This window comes from Caretta caretta, chromosome 24 (genome assembly GCF_965140235.1).
Source record: "Caretta caretta isolate rCarCar2 chromosome 24, rCarCar1.hap1, whole genome shotgun sequence".
Taxonomy (NCBI): Eukaryota; Metazoa; Chordata; order Testudines; family Cheloniidae; genus Caretta; species Caretta caretta.
Window position 1 is genome coordinate 8,664,980 of NC_134229.1, and position 14,341 is coordinate 8,679,320.

Sequence of the window (14,341 nt, forward strand, 5' to 3'; positions counted from 1 at the left end):
GCGGGCAGGCGGGGCTGGGGAGAGGGAGAGGGAGGTGAGCGGAGCCGGTGACTACGACGGCGGAGACAGGTGAGGGGGCTGGCTCGGGGCCGGGGGTTGCGGGGACCAAGGGGGCTGGCTCGGGGCCGGGGGTTGCGGGGACCAAGGGGGCTGGCTCGGGGCGGGGGGTTGCGGGGACCAAGGGGGCTGGCTCGGGGCCGGGGGTTGCGGGGGACCAAGGGGGCTGGCTCGGGGCCGGGGGTTGCGGGGGACCAAGGGGGCTGGCTCGGGGCCGGGGGTTGCGGGGGACCAAGGGGGCTGGCTCGGGGCCGGGGGTTGCGGGGGACCAAGGGGGCTGGCTCGGGGCGGGGGGTTGCGGGGGACCAAGGGGGCTGGCTCGGGGCCGGGGGTTGCGGGGGACCAAGGGGGCTGGCTCGGGGCGGGGGGTTGCGGGGGACCAAGGGGGCTGGCTCGGGGCCGGGGGTTGCGGGGGACCAAGGGGGCTGGCTCGGGGCGGGGGGTTGCGGGGGACCAAGGGGGCTGGCTCGGGGCGGGGGGTTGCGGGGGACCAAGGGGGCTGGCTCGGGGCGGGGGGTTGCGGGGGACCAAGGGGGCTGGCTCGGGGCGGGGGGTTGCGGGGGACCAAGGGGGCTGGCTCGGGGCCGGGGGTTGCGGGGGACCAAGGGGGCTGGCTCGGGGCCGGGGGGTCTGGCATGGGGTGGAGTGGGGGCTGTAGTAGCCAAGGAAGTAGGGGGCCTGGCATGGAGTGGGGAGATCTGGGGTGTGAGAGGGGAGAGATCTGGAGTGGGGGTGACCCTGGGACAATGCGGAGGGTAAGATATGGAGGAAACCTCGTGTGCTGGGGGGAAAGGTGGGATGGTGATCTGGGTGGGGGGGGGGGGAGACCAGAGCAGCTGGATCCAGGGTAGCTGAGGGATGTTGGGGGGTAGTATAGTGGAGGTGTTTAGGGAGCTGTATTATGGAGGAGATGGGGTGTCCTTGGGGAAGCCAGGCCTGGCCGCACAGCAGCAGCCTGGCGGGGCTTTGGTGTGGGGAAGTAGGGCAGGCTAGCATGAGTGGGTTGGGGTTGGCTTAGGCACACTGGCTGCATGGGGTGTGGAGCTGAGGTGCGTGGCATGGTGGGGTGGGCTGGGTTGGCTCTAGTGGGTTGGACGTAATGGCACAGAGGTGAGTGGTCTGGGGGTTAGATATGCTGTTGGAGAGGGTGGAATGTAGGCCTGGATGGGGGCAGGTGGGTTGGCGTGGAAGATTGTGGATCTGGGGTGATGGCATTAAGGGCAGCGGAATAGGGGGTGTCTGATTGCAGGAGTTTAGCTCTGATTAAAAACAAAATATAAAATGCCAACACTCAAAATGCTTTTGCCGATGCCTAAGTCCCTGCTCACGTCTTCCCAGGAGCAGGTGGTGGAAACCAAGGTACCAGATTAGCTGGACCTTGTGCCTGATCCCTGGTAGTAGTTCCCATGGTTGGTGGTAGTTCCCGTGATTGATTGTCAGGTGCACAAGTTTCTACTCCTCCTTGTGCAGGTTTGCTCAACAGCTGAGCTGTGCTGTTGAGAGAACCTGATGCCACAATCTGCTTGGCCTGCCAGCTGCCTTTATTTTGCAAGAATGGTAACTGTGCTTAGTGTCACGTCCAGCTGACTCTGATTAAATGTTACCTGCCAGATCACTGGCCTATCCTTTCTCTCCCACCAATAGCAGTGTTACTTGCATGCAAAAGACTTGTGCTTCTGTTTCTCTGATCTCCCCCCTGGTTTGGAAGAGTGCAGCCTGACAGTTACAGCTCGTACACCTTGACAGATCAGATTTGTGATGCAGAGCGATCCTGCAGAAGGCTTAAAAGCCTGCGGCTATCTGTGAGCAGCTTGAACAAGTCCTGGCATGTGCCAGTCGCGTTTTGAGGTTTGCCCTGGTCTGGCAGTGCCCAGGGCTAGTGGAGTCTGTGCCATTGGGACTGCCAGTCATGCCAATTGTGGTGGTCTCAGGAAGAGGAGCTGCTGTTGTGGCTAAGAGAATTCCTCTTCTCCCCCCCTCCCAATTAGAACGTGATCCATCAGTCTGGGAAAGATGTCAACAGACCAGGGTTACTGGACCAACCTGACAACCCTTCAGAAAATCGCTCTGGCCCTCGGGATCCCTGCCAGCGCAACTGTCCTGTACATCTTGTATCGCAGGTACAGAGAAAGCCGAGGTATGTATGCATCACCCCGTAGCAATGACCTTCGGGTGGCCGAGACTCCGTTGTTGTGTGGTGACTAACAGCTTGTGTGTTGCATTTAGGCTCGAATTACTAATTATACGGCCTCCTTCCACCTCCACCCCATCCCCAGCCTTGCCAAATGTTGGCAGGTGGTCAGAAATAAGCCTCTCCCATGCGAAAGAGAGAGCTGGCAGCATATCCGGGGGTGATCCCTGGGGACAGGAGGCCTGCTTTCTGAGCAGCTTTGTCTGTTCTGAATTTCCTCTGTGCTTTCTATAATGCCATCCCTGAAAGAAGCTAAAATCCTTTCACCCTCCTGCTAATTCCTTCCCGGATCCTGCCTGGTGCTTGAGGAAATGCAAACACACTTAGCACTGAAAGGTTAAATGTCTCAGTACTCTGGAGCTTTGCAGATTCCCCTTCTCTTCTGTCCTGGAGCTGCTGAACTAGCGGGATTGTCCATCTTCAGGCTGTGGGGAAGATGGCTTTGGGGGGTGGATGCGTTAGCCTGTTTAACCTGTTTACTGTGGCTTGTGCTCAGAGGAGCGGCTGACCTTCGTAGGAGAGGATGACATTGAAATTGAAATGAAGATCCCACAGGAGGCTGTGAAATTGATCATCGGACGGCAGGGCGCCAGTATCAAACAGGCAAGTGGACAGCGGTTAGCGAGTCCGGCATCAGTGCCTGGCCCTACCATTGGCTTCAGTGTATTCTTCCCTCTGGACCCCCCACTCCATCCCTGAGAGTCCCAAAGATCTTTGTATAAGCTGTTGCAGCCAGGTTGGCAACTGGTCCAGCAGCCTGGGGAGGGGAAGATTTGGGCACAGATGCCAGGGGAGGACAATACTGCTATAAAATGTGCCACTGGATGTTAATGCCCATCCCTTGGCTTTTAAAGAGCCACCCACGCTAACAGGCTCCAAGGGACAAAGGCTGAATCGATCGCATTTCCAAGAGGTCTGAGTTTTAAGGCTGATGCTCAGTCTGCTAAACCATCCCCTCTGCTGGAGAACCTTGCTAGACTTCCATGTCCTGTGTCTCCGCAGCTGAGGAAGGAGACGGGCGCTCACATTGATGTGGAGGACTCCGGTGAGGAGCGGGTGCTGCTGATCAGTGGCTTCCCCGTCCAGGTGTGCAGAGCGAAAGCTGCTATCCACCAGATCCTGGTGGACAACGCCCCTGTGTCAGAACAGTTCTTTGTGCCGCAGAGAGCCGTTGGCAGGATTATCGGTAACTGGCTAGAGACTTACCCACCCACCTCCCATTAGCCACCAGAAGAAATGCAAAGGGCCTGGGCAGAAATGACCCGGGGGCTGGTTTTTAAAGCTGCTACAGAAGCACTGACCGCAGCTGTGCTGAAACATGGTGACTGCTACATACGGCTTCAGTCTGTTGACCAGAGCATTTGCTGTTCCTATTCCTGGGTAGAGGGGCTTGGGAGAAATATTGAGACATAACAGTAAATCTGCATCCAGAGCCCGGGATTGAATAGTTATGCCCCTTCTCCACTCATTGGCTCCTTAGGGTGACAAGAAGTCTCATTATGCTGCCTCAGTTTATCAAACTGCAGTGTCTCAAATCTAAGCACCTTTATTTTGCACTTTGATCCTGGCGCACTTTAGAAGCCTGTATTTATAAAACTAGGGTGAATCGCCAACCACAGGACTGACATCTCTGGGGTAGAATACTGCTTTTGTTCGATGGAGACACAGGAGGGGAAGGAGACTATGACCTGACCAGCTGGAAACTGGCTTGGGCTGTGAGAGATCTGGGTTGAACTCCCTTCTCCACCACTGACTTCCTGTGTGACCTTGTGCCAGTCATTTAATTTCCGTGCCTCAGTTTCCCCACCTGTATCGTGGCAATAACAGCCCTGCCCTGTCTCACAAGAGGGCTCTGAGTATAAATACCCTTAAAGACTGTGTGGTGCTTGGCTAGTTCGGTGTTGGGGGCTAGATATGTATCTAAGATAACACAGAAATACAGGAAGCCCAGCTGTGGTTGCCTCAATTGGAATTTAGCCAGCAAAATCAGGCTTAGCTCCTTGCCTCTTTCACAAAGCACGAGAGATCAGGCCCTGGAATTTGCATCACATCTGAAGGATGGCCCTGTACCCCATGTGTCGTGCTGGAGCGCTTGTTACTAGCTAGCTGTACCTATAGGCTGCAATGAAAAACCTGTGGCTGCGAATCTCAGAGCCTGGGTCAGCTGACTCGGGCTCATGCTACAGAGCTAAAAACAGCAGTGTAGACATTGAGGCTTGGGCTGGAGCCGTCAGGTTTTGGGGCCTGAGCCTGAACATCTGCACGGCTGTTTTTAGCCCCATGGCACAAGCCTGTGTCATTGGCCCCAGGCTCTGAGACTTGCTGCCCACGGGGCTTTGATTGCAATGTAGACATACGCTGAGCGGCAACCAGCATCTTCCAAAATCGCAGTTGGATCTGTCTAAGTTCTTATGGTGGTGCCCATCGCTGCAGCATCTGGGTGCCAGCAGCTATTCATCCTTCGCTAAAAACATCTCCTTGGAGCGGAGCAGCCAAAACCCAAATTTCTGGAGGCGCTTGTGTTCTGGCCACAAGAAAAATGACTCTGGGGGAGTGGACGTTCCCCTCAGAGCCATTTCTTCGGCGGGGTTCTCTGTAGTTTCTCTGCTGCTGTTGCTGCGTGAGTAACCTACTTCTCGTTGCCTCTCTCAGGCAGGGGCGGCGAGACGGTGCGAGCCATCTGTCGCAGCTCAGGGGCCAGAGTGGTCTGCGAGAAGGAGACAGACAACACCCTGTGTCTGACCCGGCTCATCAGCCTCTCAGGCACCCGCAAGGAGGTGAATGCTGCCAAGGTGAGTCTGGGGTGACTGCCCTCTTTAAGAGGGACTGGTCGGCTGTCTCCCGGTCTGGCTTAAGAAAAGGTCGCTGAGCTGGGAGCTGCTGGCGATGAGCTCTCAGGACGGGCTCGAGCAGGAGAACGCTGCCAAGCTGCAGGAAGGCTTGTTCAGAAATCCCTAGGGAGGAGGGGAAGAACTAGGCTGGAGTGGATGAAAGGGAAACTGAGGCAGGGCATGCCCATACTGTAAAGATTAGCCACAGAGCAGTGCCCTGTGTGGGGGTTACCCTGTCACAGGGTCTCCTTCCACATGGGCTGGTGGCTGTGAGCCAAACACCCTTTTCCCCCTTCATCTCCCAAAGCAACTGATCCTGGAAAAGCTTTCGGAGGACGACGTGTTTCGAAAGAAACTGGCCCTGTCGGCGGCAGCCCGGTGCCTGCGCAAGCAGCCCTTGGGCATGAGGAGAGAGGATCCCGGGCAGCAGGGGGAGCTGCCAAGCCCCAGCGGCGAGGCCCTCTGCCAGCTGGTGAGCCCTCAGGAAGGGGCAGGGGATGGAAACCGGCTGCTGGCTGCAGAAGCCTTGGACCAACCACAGGAGCTCAGAGCTGAGAGCGAGTCCCCAGAGGAGCCGGTAATGGAGCCCAGCCAGGCAGTGCTCATGTTTGAGGGTGAGTGGAGCGGTTTTCTCCAGGGCTGGCTTAAACAGAGGATGCGTGGCGTACGGCCAATGGGGTTGCTGCCCTAGCCCTTTGAGGGGCATGGGCTGGCCGCTGAGACCTAGGACTCCTGGGATCTCTTCCTGGCTCTTCGATTGACTCGCTGGCCTCGGAGCAGCGCCCTCCCCACTCTGTGCCTTGGTTTCCCTATCTGTTCAGCGTGGGTTAGGTGTCTGCATAGGTTGCTCTCCTGGAGAAAAGCAGCTGTAAAGAGAAAAGGGTTGGGGCTGCATGTCACGCAGCGTCAGTCTGTGGATTGCCTGAGGCTTGGGTCCCTGGGGCTCGCCTTCTCCCTTACACCGCGGCCCTGACTCTCAGGAGCTGCCCTGCCCAGTGGGACCACATGCCACTCTATCCATGTCTTTTAGGGCACCGAGACCCTTCCTCACGGGGGGCGCCTTTGCCGTCCTGCCAGGATGGAAGGTATCTTAGCTGGCTGCTCCCACTTTGTCCTCCACAAACCTGCTCTGAGCGGGGTTGCGGTGTGCCACTCCTCTCCTGTGAGCGGGGTGCCTTCAGATCTACCCGCGCGTCGCTCCTCAGCGGTCCTAGCATGCGGTGAAATGTCTCCCCCCGCCCACCCCAAGACCCTTGTCCCTCTGTCTGGATCAGCAGCCCACGCTTGGACTTCCAGAGCTTCGCTCGTACCCTCTGCCTCCCTCTCTGGGTTACCCTGGGCCTCCCCTTCCCCTCTTGCTCAGTGCGGTGTGCCCCTCTCAGTCCCCAGCCCTGACTTCAGCTTCCACGCGGACGAACACCTGGAGGTTTACGTCTCGGCCTCAGAGAACCCCAGCCACTTCTGGATCCAGATCGTTGGCTCCCGCAGCCTGCAGCTCGACAAGCTGACCTGTGAGATGTCCCAGTACTATGGGAGTAGCAGCCAGTCGGTGAGCATCTGCTGTGGCATGCCCCACCTGACAAGACGGCTGGGTAAACCTGCCGCAGCCGAATGGAATGGTGTGCCTCCCCCACGCCCACTAGCCGAAGAGGAGTTAATCCTTCTCTTCCTCCCCTGCTGCTTGAACCTGCATCGCTTCCTGATCTAGCCCCGAGAACCTGCGCATGTGACTCCCTGCCCCTCCTTCTGTCTCGCCAGCCTGAATTCCCGACCGTCCGAGTAGGCGACATCGTGGCTGCCCCGTACGCTGATCACGGCGCCTGGTACCGGGCCCGAGTCCTGGGTACCCTGGAGAACGGCAACTTGGATCTGTATTACGTCGACTTTGGGGATAACGGGGAAGCCCCGCTGGAGGTGCTGCGAGCCTTGCGGTACGTGCAGTGGGGAGGGCGGTGAAGAGGGAGAGCGTAGGCTAGGGCGGAGGGAAAGAGGGGGCGCGGAGCAGGACTCCTGGGTCCCATTGCTGCCGCTGATTTGCTGTGGGATTCTGGGGAAGCCTCCTGGTTCGCTCTGCACCTCCGTTTCTGTAAAATGGGGAGAGCCCCATCTCAAGGGGGTTGAAGGGCCAAGCTAACGACTGTACAGGGTGTGGAGCTCCTTGAACGTGAAGGGCGAGGGTGGGTGCAGTGACGCCGCAGGGATCCCGCACTTGCACGTGCAGATCCCTACTAACCCAGAGAGATGCGGCTTAGCAGGGCAGACCTGACCTATTTCACCAGCTAGGGGGTCCTCCGGGCGCTGGGGTCATATCACAATGGTTCACAATGGTTCCTCCCCTCCCTTTCCACTAGGAGTGACTTCCTGAGTCTGCCCTTCCAGGCCATCGAGTGCAGCCTTGCTGGGATCGCCCCCGTGGGTGAGTTGCGAAGCTGTGGGCGAGGTGCTCTCTGCTGGGACGTGTCCCCGCGAGGGAACCAGACGGGCTGCCAGTGGGATAGCCTGACTGGGCTTGGCCAGCACCCAGAGGGAGGCGGTTCTTGATGGTTGCCAAGTGGCTGGTTGATGCGGAAATCTCCCATTTCCAGACCCGCCTGCACTTAGTTCCGTGGGGTTCTCTCTCTGCGTCCCGGGGAGTCAACCCCAGCCTCTGCTACGCAGTCTCTCCCCACAGGGGAGCAATGGGAAGAGGACGCCCTGGATGAATTCGATCGCCTCACCTGTTGTGCTGAGTGGAAGCCCCTGCTGGCCAAGATTTCCAGTTACGTCCAGTCTGGGGTCTGTACCTGGCCACGCATCCAGCTGTATGACACCAGCCAGGGACAGGTGAGCTCCAGAGGCTGGGTTGTCTGGCAGGCTGCGTTCTCCCCTTACAAACGCAGCACTTGCTGGCAAGGGGTCTGTAGAGCAGCACGTTTCTGCATCTCCACTCCCCTTGGTGCGGCCGCTGGCAGCCAGAGCCTGGCAAGCCCGGGTGGGCTCGTCTCTGCCTATATTGAGATCAGGATTCAGTCAAACTCCTGTCCGTCTCTCTCTCTCTCTCCCTCCAACCTGTATCGTTCCCCAAACCACCAGTGCTGCTTCCCCTCTGGCACCTGCTCCCTTCTCCGAGCTGCACCCCCTTAGTTTCTTCCCCTTGTGCTGTCATCAGCCTGCAACTCTCTGCCCCTTCCTCTTTCCCTTCAGAGCCTTGATATAGGGGGGGAGCTGGTCCGGCTGGGTCACGCCGTGCGGTGTCTGCAAGAGGAGGATGACGCTGCGGGGGACGGCGCCCCCCAGATGGGGAAGGAGGCCACGGCCGAGGCGTTCCAGAAGATGCTGGTTAGTCAATCACTAGCCCCGTGGAAGGGCTGGAACCACCATTGGCGAGCAGCTGTAATGATCCCATTTGCGGCCTGTAGGAAAAAGAGCCTGAGGAAGTGACGTGTGCTGGGCGGAGGGGAGGGGCTCTAGGTGCCCTCTGCTCTCGGGCTGCCCTGATGCAGACAGCTGTGGGATCTCGGGCACTCCTGCAGCTGGAGGTGTCGTTTCCAGCTCCGGCTGATGTGCCCGCACTAGCTTTGATCAAGATAGCAGCATGGCTGCGGCTGCCCGGGCCGGCTGCCCGAGTTCGTGCCCGAAGTCTTTGGCGGGATTGCAGTCGGGCAGCCAGTCCGAGTTGCCGCCTGTGCCCGCCGCAGCTCTGCCGCTGTTACGAGCACGTTAGCTTGAGCAAAGCTAGCGTGTGTAATCTCCCTGAGCCAGGAGTCGCACCTCCCAGCTGTTCGCCTCCCCCACATGTCCCGCTCCTTGTTCTAAGGCTAGATCATCTCTGAGTCTGTTTGCCCCAGGCCAGTGGGACGGACGCCCCCCGAAAGAGTTGCTGTAAAACAGCTTCCGTGTTCTTCGAATGCAGAGGACAACATCCTAATTAAACCCTTCTCGCTCCAGGTGGAGCAATGCATGTGAAAGCTTTGGCACTAGCTGGCTCTGTCTGCCACGGGCAGGAGCGGCAGCACCACGGTGTAGGAGATCTCTGCCTCGGGGCTGGTTTCCTCTCCCCTCGACAGACCCTGGTTGCTTCTGCGCTGTGGATCCCGACAGCGAGGAGGTGTTTATCCGTGGGCACAGTAATCGGATTAACGCTACCTCTCTCTGTTGCTCAGGGGAATGCTGCAGGGACCTCCCTCGAGAGCCTTCTGTCGGAGACCTGCGTCAGCCTTTCAGGTACGCCGTTGTGATGGGCTGAAGCAACCTGCCCTTCCTGGGGGCGGCTGCTCCAACAGAATCTGTCTGCCTTAGGGTTGTATCTTGCTGCCAGTCACCATAGTGTCTGGGCACCTTCCACATCACATCAATAGCTACGTCTCTGGCTCTTCATGTGCCCCCGCTCCCCAAGATACCAGAGGGAGCAAAAGAACCGGGAATTAAGGCTTTCTCCTTTGTCTGAGACCTGATTCTCCCTTCTGCCACATGAATGGGGCAAAAAAATTGAATCTGTGTTTACTCTAGGGAAAAACAGAACCAACTCTTTCAGGCCCAGCACTTACCGTTTTGTTTCAAGGATTTTCACAAAATTCAACATTAATTGGACAATATTCACGCAGTTCCTTTTAAACTTAATTCCTTAGGTGTGGATGGGAGAGGTATTTACTAATTCTTCTGCACTTCATAGCCCTAAGAGAACTCTGTGCCAGATGCTTGCGAATTAGAAACTGGCTGGTCAACTTTACGGGTAGTGTGACCTAGTGGGTAAGGCACTGGATGAAGACCTAGGAATCTAGAGTCTATTCCTGGCTCTGCCACTGATCTGCTCTGTGGCCTTGGGCAAGTCACTTCTGTGCCCGAGTTTCCCTTCCCTCTCCCTCCTTTGTCTACTCCCATTTGTGAGCTCTTCAGGGCAGCAACTGTCTCATGTCTGTGCAGCACCTGGCCTGATAGGACCCTGATCTTGGCTGTGGCCTCAAGGTGCTGCCGTAATACATGTAATTGCCCTGAAGCTGCCTGAAAGGCAAAAAGTAAATGGGGTAGAATCATAGAATATCAGGGTTGGAAGGGACCCCAGAAGGTCATCTAGTCCAACCCCCTGCTCGAAGCAGGACCAATTCCCAGTTAAATAGCTGGGTAATTAAAATTGAGATTTTTTGCAAATCCTTCCAGTGTTTAATAACTGGTGCTAATTCCCTTATTCCAAGTGCTGGATGGAGAGGGCTGTTTAAAGCTCCACTGGTCCTAATGCAAGAGAAGGAACATACTTGTAGGGGCTAATGCTGCCGACGGATGGGAACCAAAACCGGGCTTCCAGCTCTGTTTTCTGGGATCTAGTGAGAAGGCTGGGAATGTCATTTCAGTCGGACTTGACTTTTTGCAAGTGGCTGTGTGCGTAAGACTGAGTGTGACAAGTTTATGGAGGGGATGGTATGACAATTGCCTACAGTGGCACATGGCCTACCCGCGACTGCTATGAGCAAATATCTCCAGTGGCCAGTGATGGGACCCTGGGTGGGGAGGGCTCTGAGTTACTACAGAGAATTTGTTCCCAGGTGTCTGTCTGGTGCGTCTTGCCTGCTCAGGGTCTAACTGATCGCCATATTTGGGGCATGAAGGAATTTTCCCCCAGGACAGATTGGCAGAGATCCTGGGGGATTTTAGTCTTCCTCTGCATCATGGGACACGGGTCACTTGCTGGTTTGGATGAACATTCGGAAATATACAGCCTCCATCCACACGAGATACAAAGCGTGTATCCCTCAAACGCTCTGCAGGGGTTAAATAATCCGTTAGGCAAAGGAGAAAAATTACTTCTAGCTGTGATGGGGAGGAGAGTTGGGGCAGAAAGGTTCAAGAAACCCCCTCTAGGCTTAGACCGGGCAGCAAGGAAGCCAGGAGGAGGAAAGGTGAAGAGCAGAAATCGAGGGGAGGCTGTTTCACACAGCAGTAGCTGCAGAGGAGAAGGCTCTTGTGCCAGCAGGGGCACAATGGGACAGAGAAGAGACTGGTGTTAGAGACCTAGTGGGGTGGGGGGAGGCAGTAGGGATCTTGTGTCCATGTGCTGAAGATGCAGAGGAGAGAGCGTGGCCCAGCCCCCCATGTAATATGTGCCTTTGGCTTGGTAGATAACTCCATTGAGCAGCTCCGAAGTGACACCGAGCCCACAGAACCACCCTCCCAGAAGACAGTCATGCCCTCGCTCTGGTCCCTACGGATCTCTGCTCCCTCCTGCCCTCTGCGGGACTCGGAGGCTCTTGCCTTGCAAGCTGGCGGTGAAAAGCAGAATGGCTCAGGGGGCTGTAGCAGCGAGGGGGTGTCGGAGGCCAGGGGGTCTCTGTCAGCCACCGGGAGCCAAGCAGCAGATGACAAGTGGACATCTAGTCCTGCTGATTCCACGCATCCCACCGCCTTCTCGGGAGAGGACTCTCCCATCTCCCTCTCAAGTAAAGGCTCCAGCACCTCAAACGCCAGCTTCCCTACTGCCCTGACCTCTGGGGACAGCAGCTGCTACTCCCCCCGGGGCTATTTCTATTACCTCTCCACTTCAGAAGAGTGGTCCAACTCCTCTGTCTTCTGCAGCGGCTCAGGCTCTGCCAGCGATTCCCTCCAAAGCCCTGTCCTCATCAGCTGCTCTGACAGCGAGGAGGAAGGGGGGCTGAGGGCCCGGAGGAGAGGTATAGAGGACACCATGGGCACCGCACTGTGGTCTGGGGTGTCGGAAGCACAAGGAGTACAGATTTCTGCTGCACTGGCAGCCCTGAGATGCAGGAGTGTCCCATGTGCTCTCCCACCCCTCCCTGCTTGCAAGGGGGCAGGGATTTGTTTGGCTTGGAGTGGCAGCTACTGGTAATCTCCACCAGCTGGCAACATCTGCTCCTCCCGGCAAGGGCCTCAATCCTTGGCAATGCGTCTTACCTTTCAATGTGGCATGGGCCGTGGGAAGGTGCTCAGTGCCACTTCAGGCACCCCTGCATCGCTGGGCTCAGGCCTGCTTTCATTTCTCCTGGCGTAAATCCGGAGCAGCCCCATGTTGGTGACTGGGGTTCTCTGGCTTAAGCCAGGTGTAATTGAGATCTGAACCTGCCCACTGGGTGTCGCTGCAGCACAGATCACCTGCTCTGCAGAGCAGGCGAAGGGGGCGTGAAATGGATGCACGGGGGCTCTTAGTGTCAGCTGCGGCATGACTCTCGTTTCTCAGTGCACCGGGGCGCACAAGTGGGGAGAGGTGGTCCTTCCTTGCACCTTGAAGCAGCTGGACACTGGCTAGGGCTCTTCCTGAACAGAGCAGGTTGTCTCTCTGCAGCCTGTCGCCAGAGAAGGGGGCACAGACTCTGGCTGCACGGTGACTTGGCTCTTGGTGGCAGGCCGGCGCCGGGGAGCCATGATGCTGCGCCTGTTCTACCCGCTGCCTCTCCTCTTCTGTGCAGAAGCCGCCTCTGTGTCTGGAAGTGGTGACGATGTTATTCTGGTCGAAGATGATTTCCTGTGATCCCCTCCCCACCCCTTCCCCGAGCAGCAGCGAGCCGGAGGCGTCGCGGAGGGTGGTGCGTAAGTTTCAGTCTATTTGCGGTGGTACTGGGCCCCCGGCTGTCTCCGGGATCCTGCTTTCAGGGCAGAGGAAGGGCCCCTCTTGTACGGTGCACGGAGGCCTTGTCTGCACTGCCGTGCTTTGTGTTTGCCAGCATGGCTGCCCTGAGAGCGGGAGGCGCTGCTCAATAGCGCCCCCCGTGGGCAGGTTAAGGAGTGGCACTAGTTACAGTCTGAGGCTGTAATACACCCACTCCGGGTGGCTATTTTAAGCAAGCCGCTGCAGCTCCCTGCGCTCTTGAGCATTGCACTCAGTGCCTCTGCTTTCTTGCCTTCCCTTTGGTCCCTAGGAGGTTGGTGCCTGGATTGAGACGACCATGAGGACTCCCCGGCGGGGGCGGAAGAATAAAATACTGCGGGGAAAGTGGAAGGAGAGACCACAGCCATTGGGGACTTGTGGGACCCACCCCTTCTCCGGGTCCTGAAACAACGGGTTTGCATCGTAACCTTGTCCTCATCTGTGGGCATGTGTGTTTGGGGCGGGGGCTGCACCGCATCGAGTGCATGTTGCTGGTGTGTGACTGCCCTTCTTGGGGGCTCTCTGGGATGCGGGGGGCTGGGATGGGGAGTGGGTGTTTTTCATTGCATTTGGAGGGTGCTGGTCCTAGAGATCCTGGGGCTAACTGCCAGCGTCTGTTGAGTTGGACGCCGGGGTTCCGGCTATGCGGTTCTGCGGCGCTCCGTGGAATACAGGTGTTCCGGGGGTTGCCGTGTTGCAGTCCCCTTCTATCCCAGTTGACGGCTGCTGGGCTGTCCTGGTGTAAATCCAGAGTAACTTCACGGACTGCATTTGAGTTGTCTATAGCTGCTGGTGTAACAGAGAGCAGTATCAGGCCTGCTGGGCCCCACTTCCTTCTGGACAGCTGAGCCCCTCCTTCCCTGGACTGGGGGGAGGCCCCCACTCGCTCTCCTGCAGGCCATTTGGCTGGGTTGCGCTCGCTGACTTCGGTTTTGGTTTAAATCTCGGAGCAAGGCGCCTGCACCAAAGGCTCCACTCCGCCGTCCTTCCCACTGCAGGAGGGAGACACCGGCGCTCTGGTGACGTGACTGGCTGAGCTTTCTCTGCTGCAGAAATGGGGCCGGAGGATGGTTGTGACGCCCCGAGCTTTGACAGCACTTGCTTTAATAAAATAAAAGGTTTCTTCTTTTTGAACGTGAGAATCCTCTTAAGCTGCCAACGTTGGAGCTGCATTTTCGTTTCAATAAACGCAGACTGAGCTGGTCTTTTTTTCTTTTTTGGTGGCTGAATCTGCTTCGGTGCAGAACCGCCCCAGCATGTAGCATTTGTAGAGAGTTTTGGAGGGGGTGGTTTCTGGAGCGCTCTGCATGGACTTACTGGTCTTCCCCTTGGAGATGACGGGAGCTGAGTTAGGCCAGAAGCGGGGGCTTTGAAGATTTGCTTCATAAAGGAGAAGTCTGGGCAAAGTGTGTTTAGCCTGCTGACCACTGGAGAGTACCTGGCTGGCTCCGTCAAAGTTCCTGTCTGGGAATTGGCCAAAGCTTTATGCCTCTATCCAAAGTGGCTTTGGAAGTCTCTCACTGCAGAGGCTGCCTTGTTGTGAAGATGGGCATTTCCTGCCAGATGGGTGCATTGTTTTCACCCCAGCCCCATTTGGGGGGGTGAACAGGGGGCGATCAAACAAGGTTTGGGAGAGCTGTGTACCTCAGCCATTGGTTTCTTTCTTAAATAAAAGTTCCATTGAGAGTT

The 14,341-nt window shown here is 57.3% G+C and overlaps 1 protein-coding gene across 6 annotated transcripts; it reads left to right on the forward strand.

Annotated features, from left to right (window-relative positions):
* On the forward strand, nucleotides 1-14,341 carry TDRKH (tudor and KH domain containing). 6 transcript variants are annotated; one of them, XM_075122878.1, is made up of 14 exons: nucleotides 1-69; nucleotides 2,046-2,194; nucleotides 2,745-2,851; nucleotides 3,251-3,434; nucleotides 4,901-5,040; nucleotides 5,387-5,693; nucleotides 6,462-6,628; nucleotides 6,838-7,010; nucleotides 7,431-7,495; nucleotides 7,751-7,902; nucleotides 8,263-8,397; nucleotides 9,222-9,282; nucleotides 12,411-12,594; nucleotides 12,924-14,341. In XM_075122878.1, exons 2-13 carry the CDS (start codon nucleotides 2,071-2,073, stop codon nucleotides 12,533-12,535), a joined length of 1,740 nt encoding a protein of 579 aa, XP_074978979.1. In that variant the 5' UTR covers nucleotides 1-69; nucleotides 2,046-2,070; the 3' UTR covers nucleotides 12,536-12,594; nucleotides 12,924-14,341. The 6 variants fall into 6 exon arrangements, with proteins under 6 accessions (XP_074978979.1, XP_048684417.2, XP_074978980.1 ...); XM_048828460.2 differs by having other exon boundaries at nucleotides 12,411-12,590; XM_075122879.1 differs by having other exon boundaries at nucleotides 12,474-12,590.

What these genes read in the sequence shown, in the direction of transcription:
- TDRKH (XM_075122880.1), top strand. Translation starts at nt 2,071, where the DNA reads ATGTCAACAGACCAGGGTTACTGGACCAACCTGACAACCCTTCAGAAA. An exon ending in ATGGGAGTAGCAGCCAGTCG is followed by an intron (nt 6,629 to 6,837) that starts GTGAGCATCTGC and finishes CTGTCTCGCCAG; the next exon opens with CCTGAATTCCCGACCGTCCG. An exon ending in TGCTGGGATCGCCCCCGTGG is followed by an intron (nt 7,496 to 7,750) that starts GTGAGTTGCGAA and finishes CTCTCCCCACAG; the next exon opens with GGGAGCAATGGGAAGAGGAC.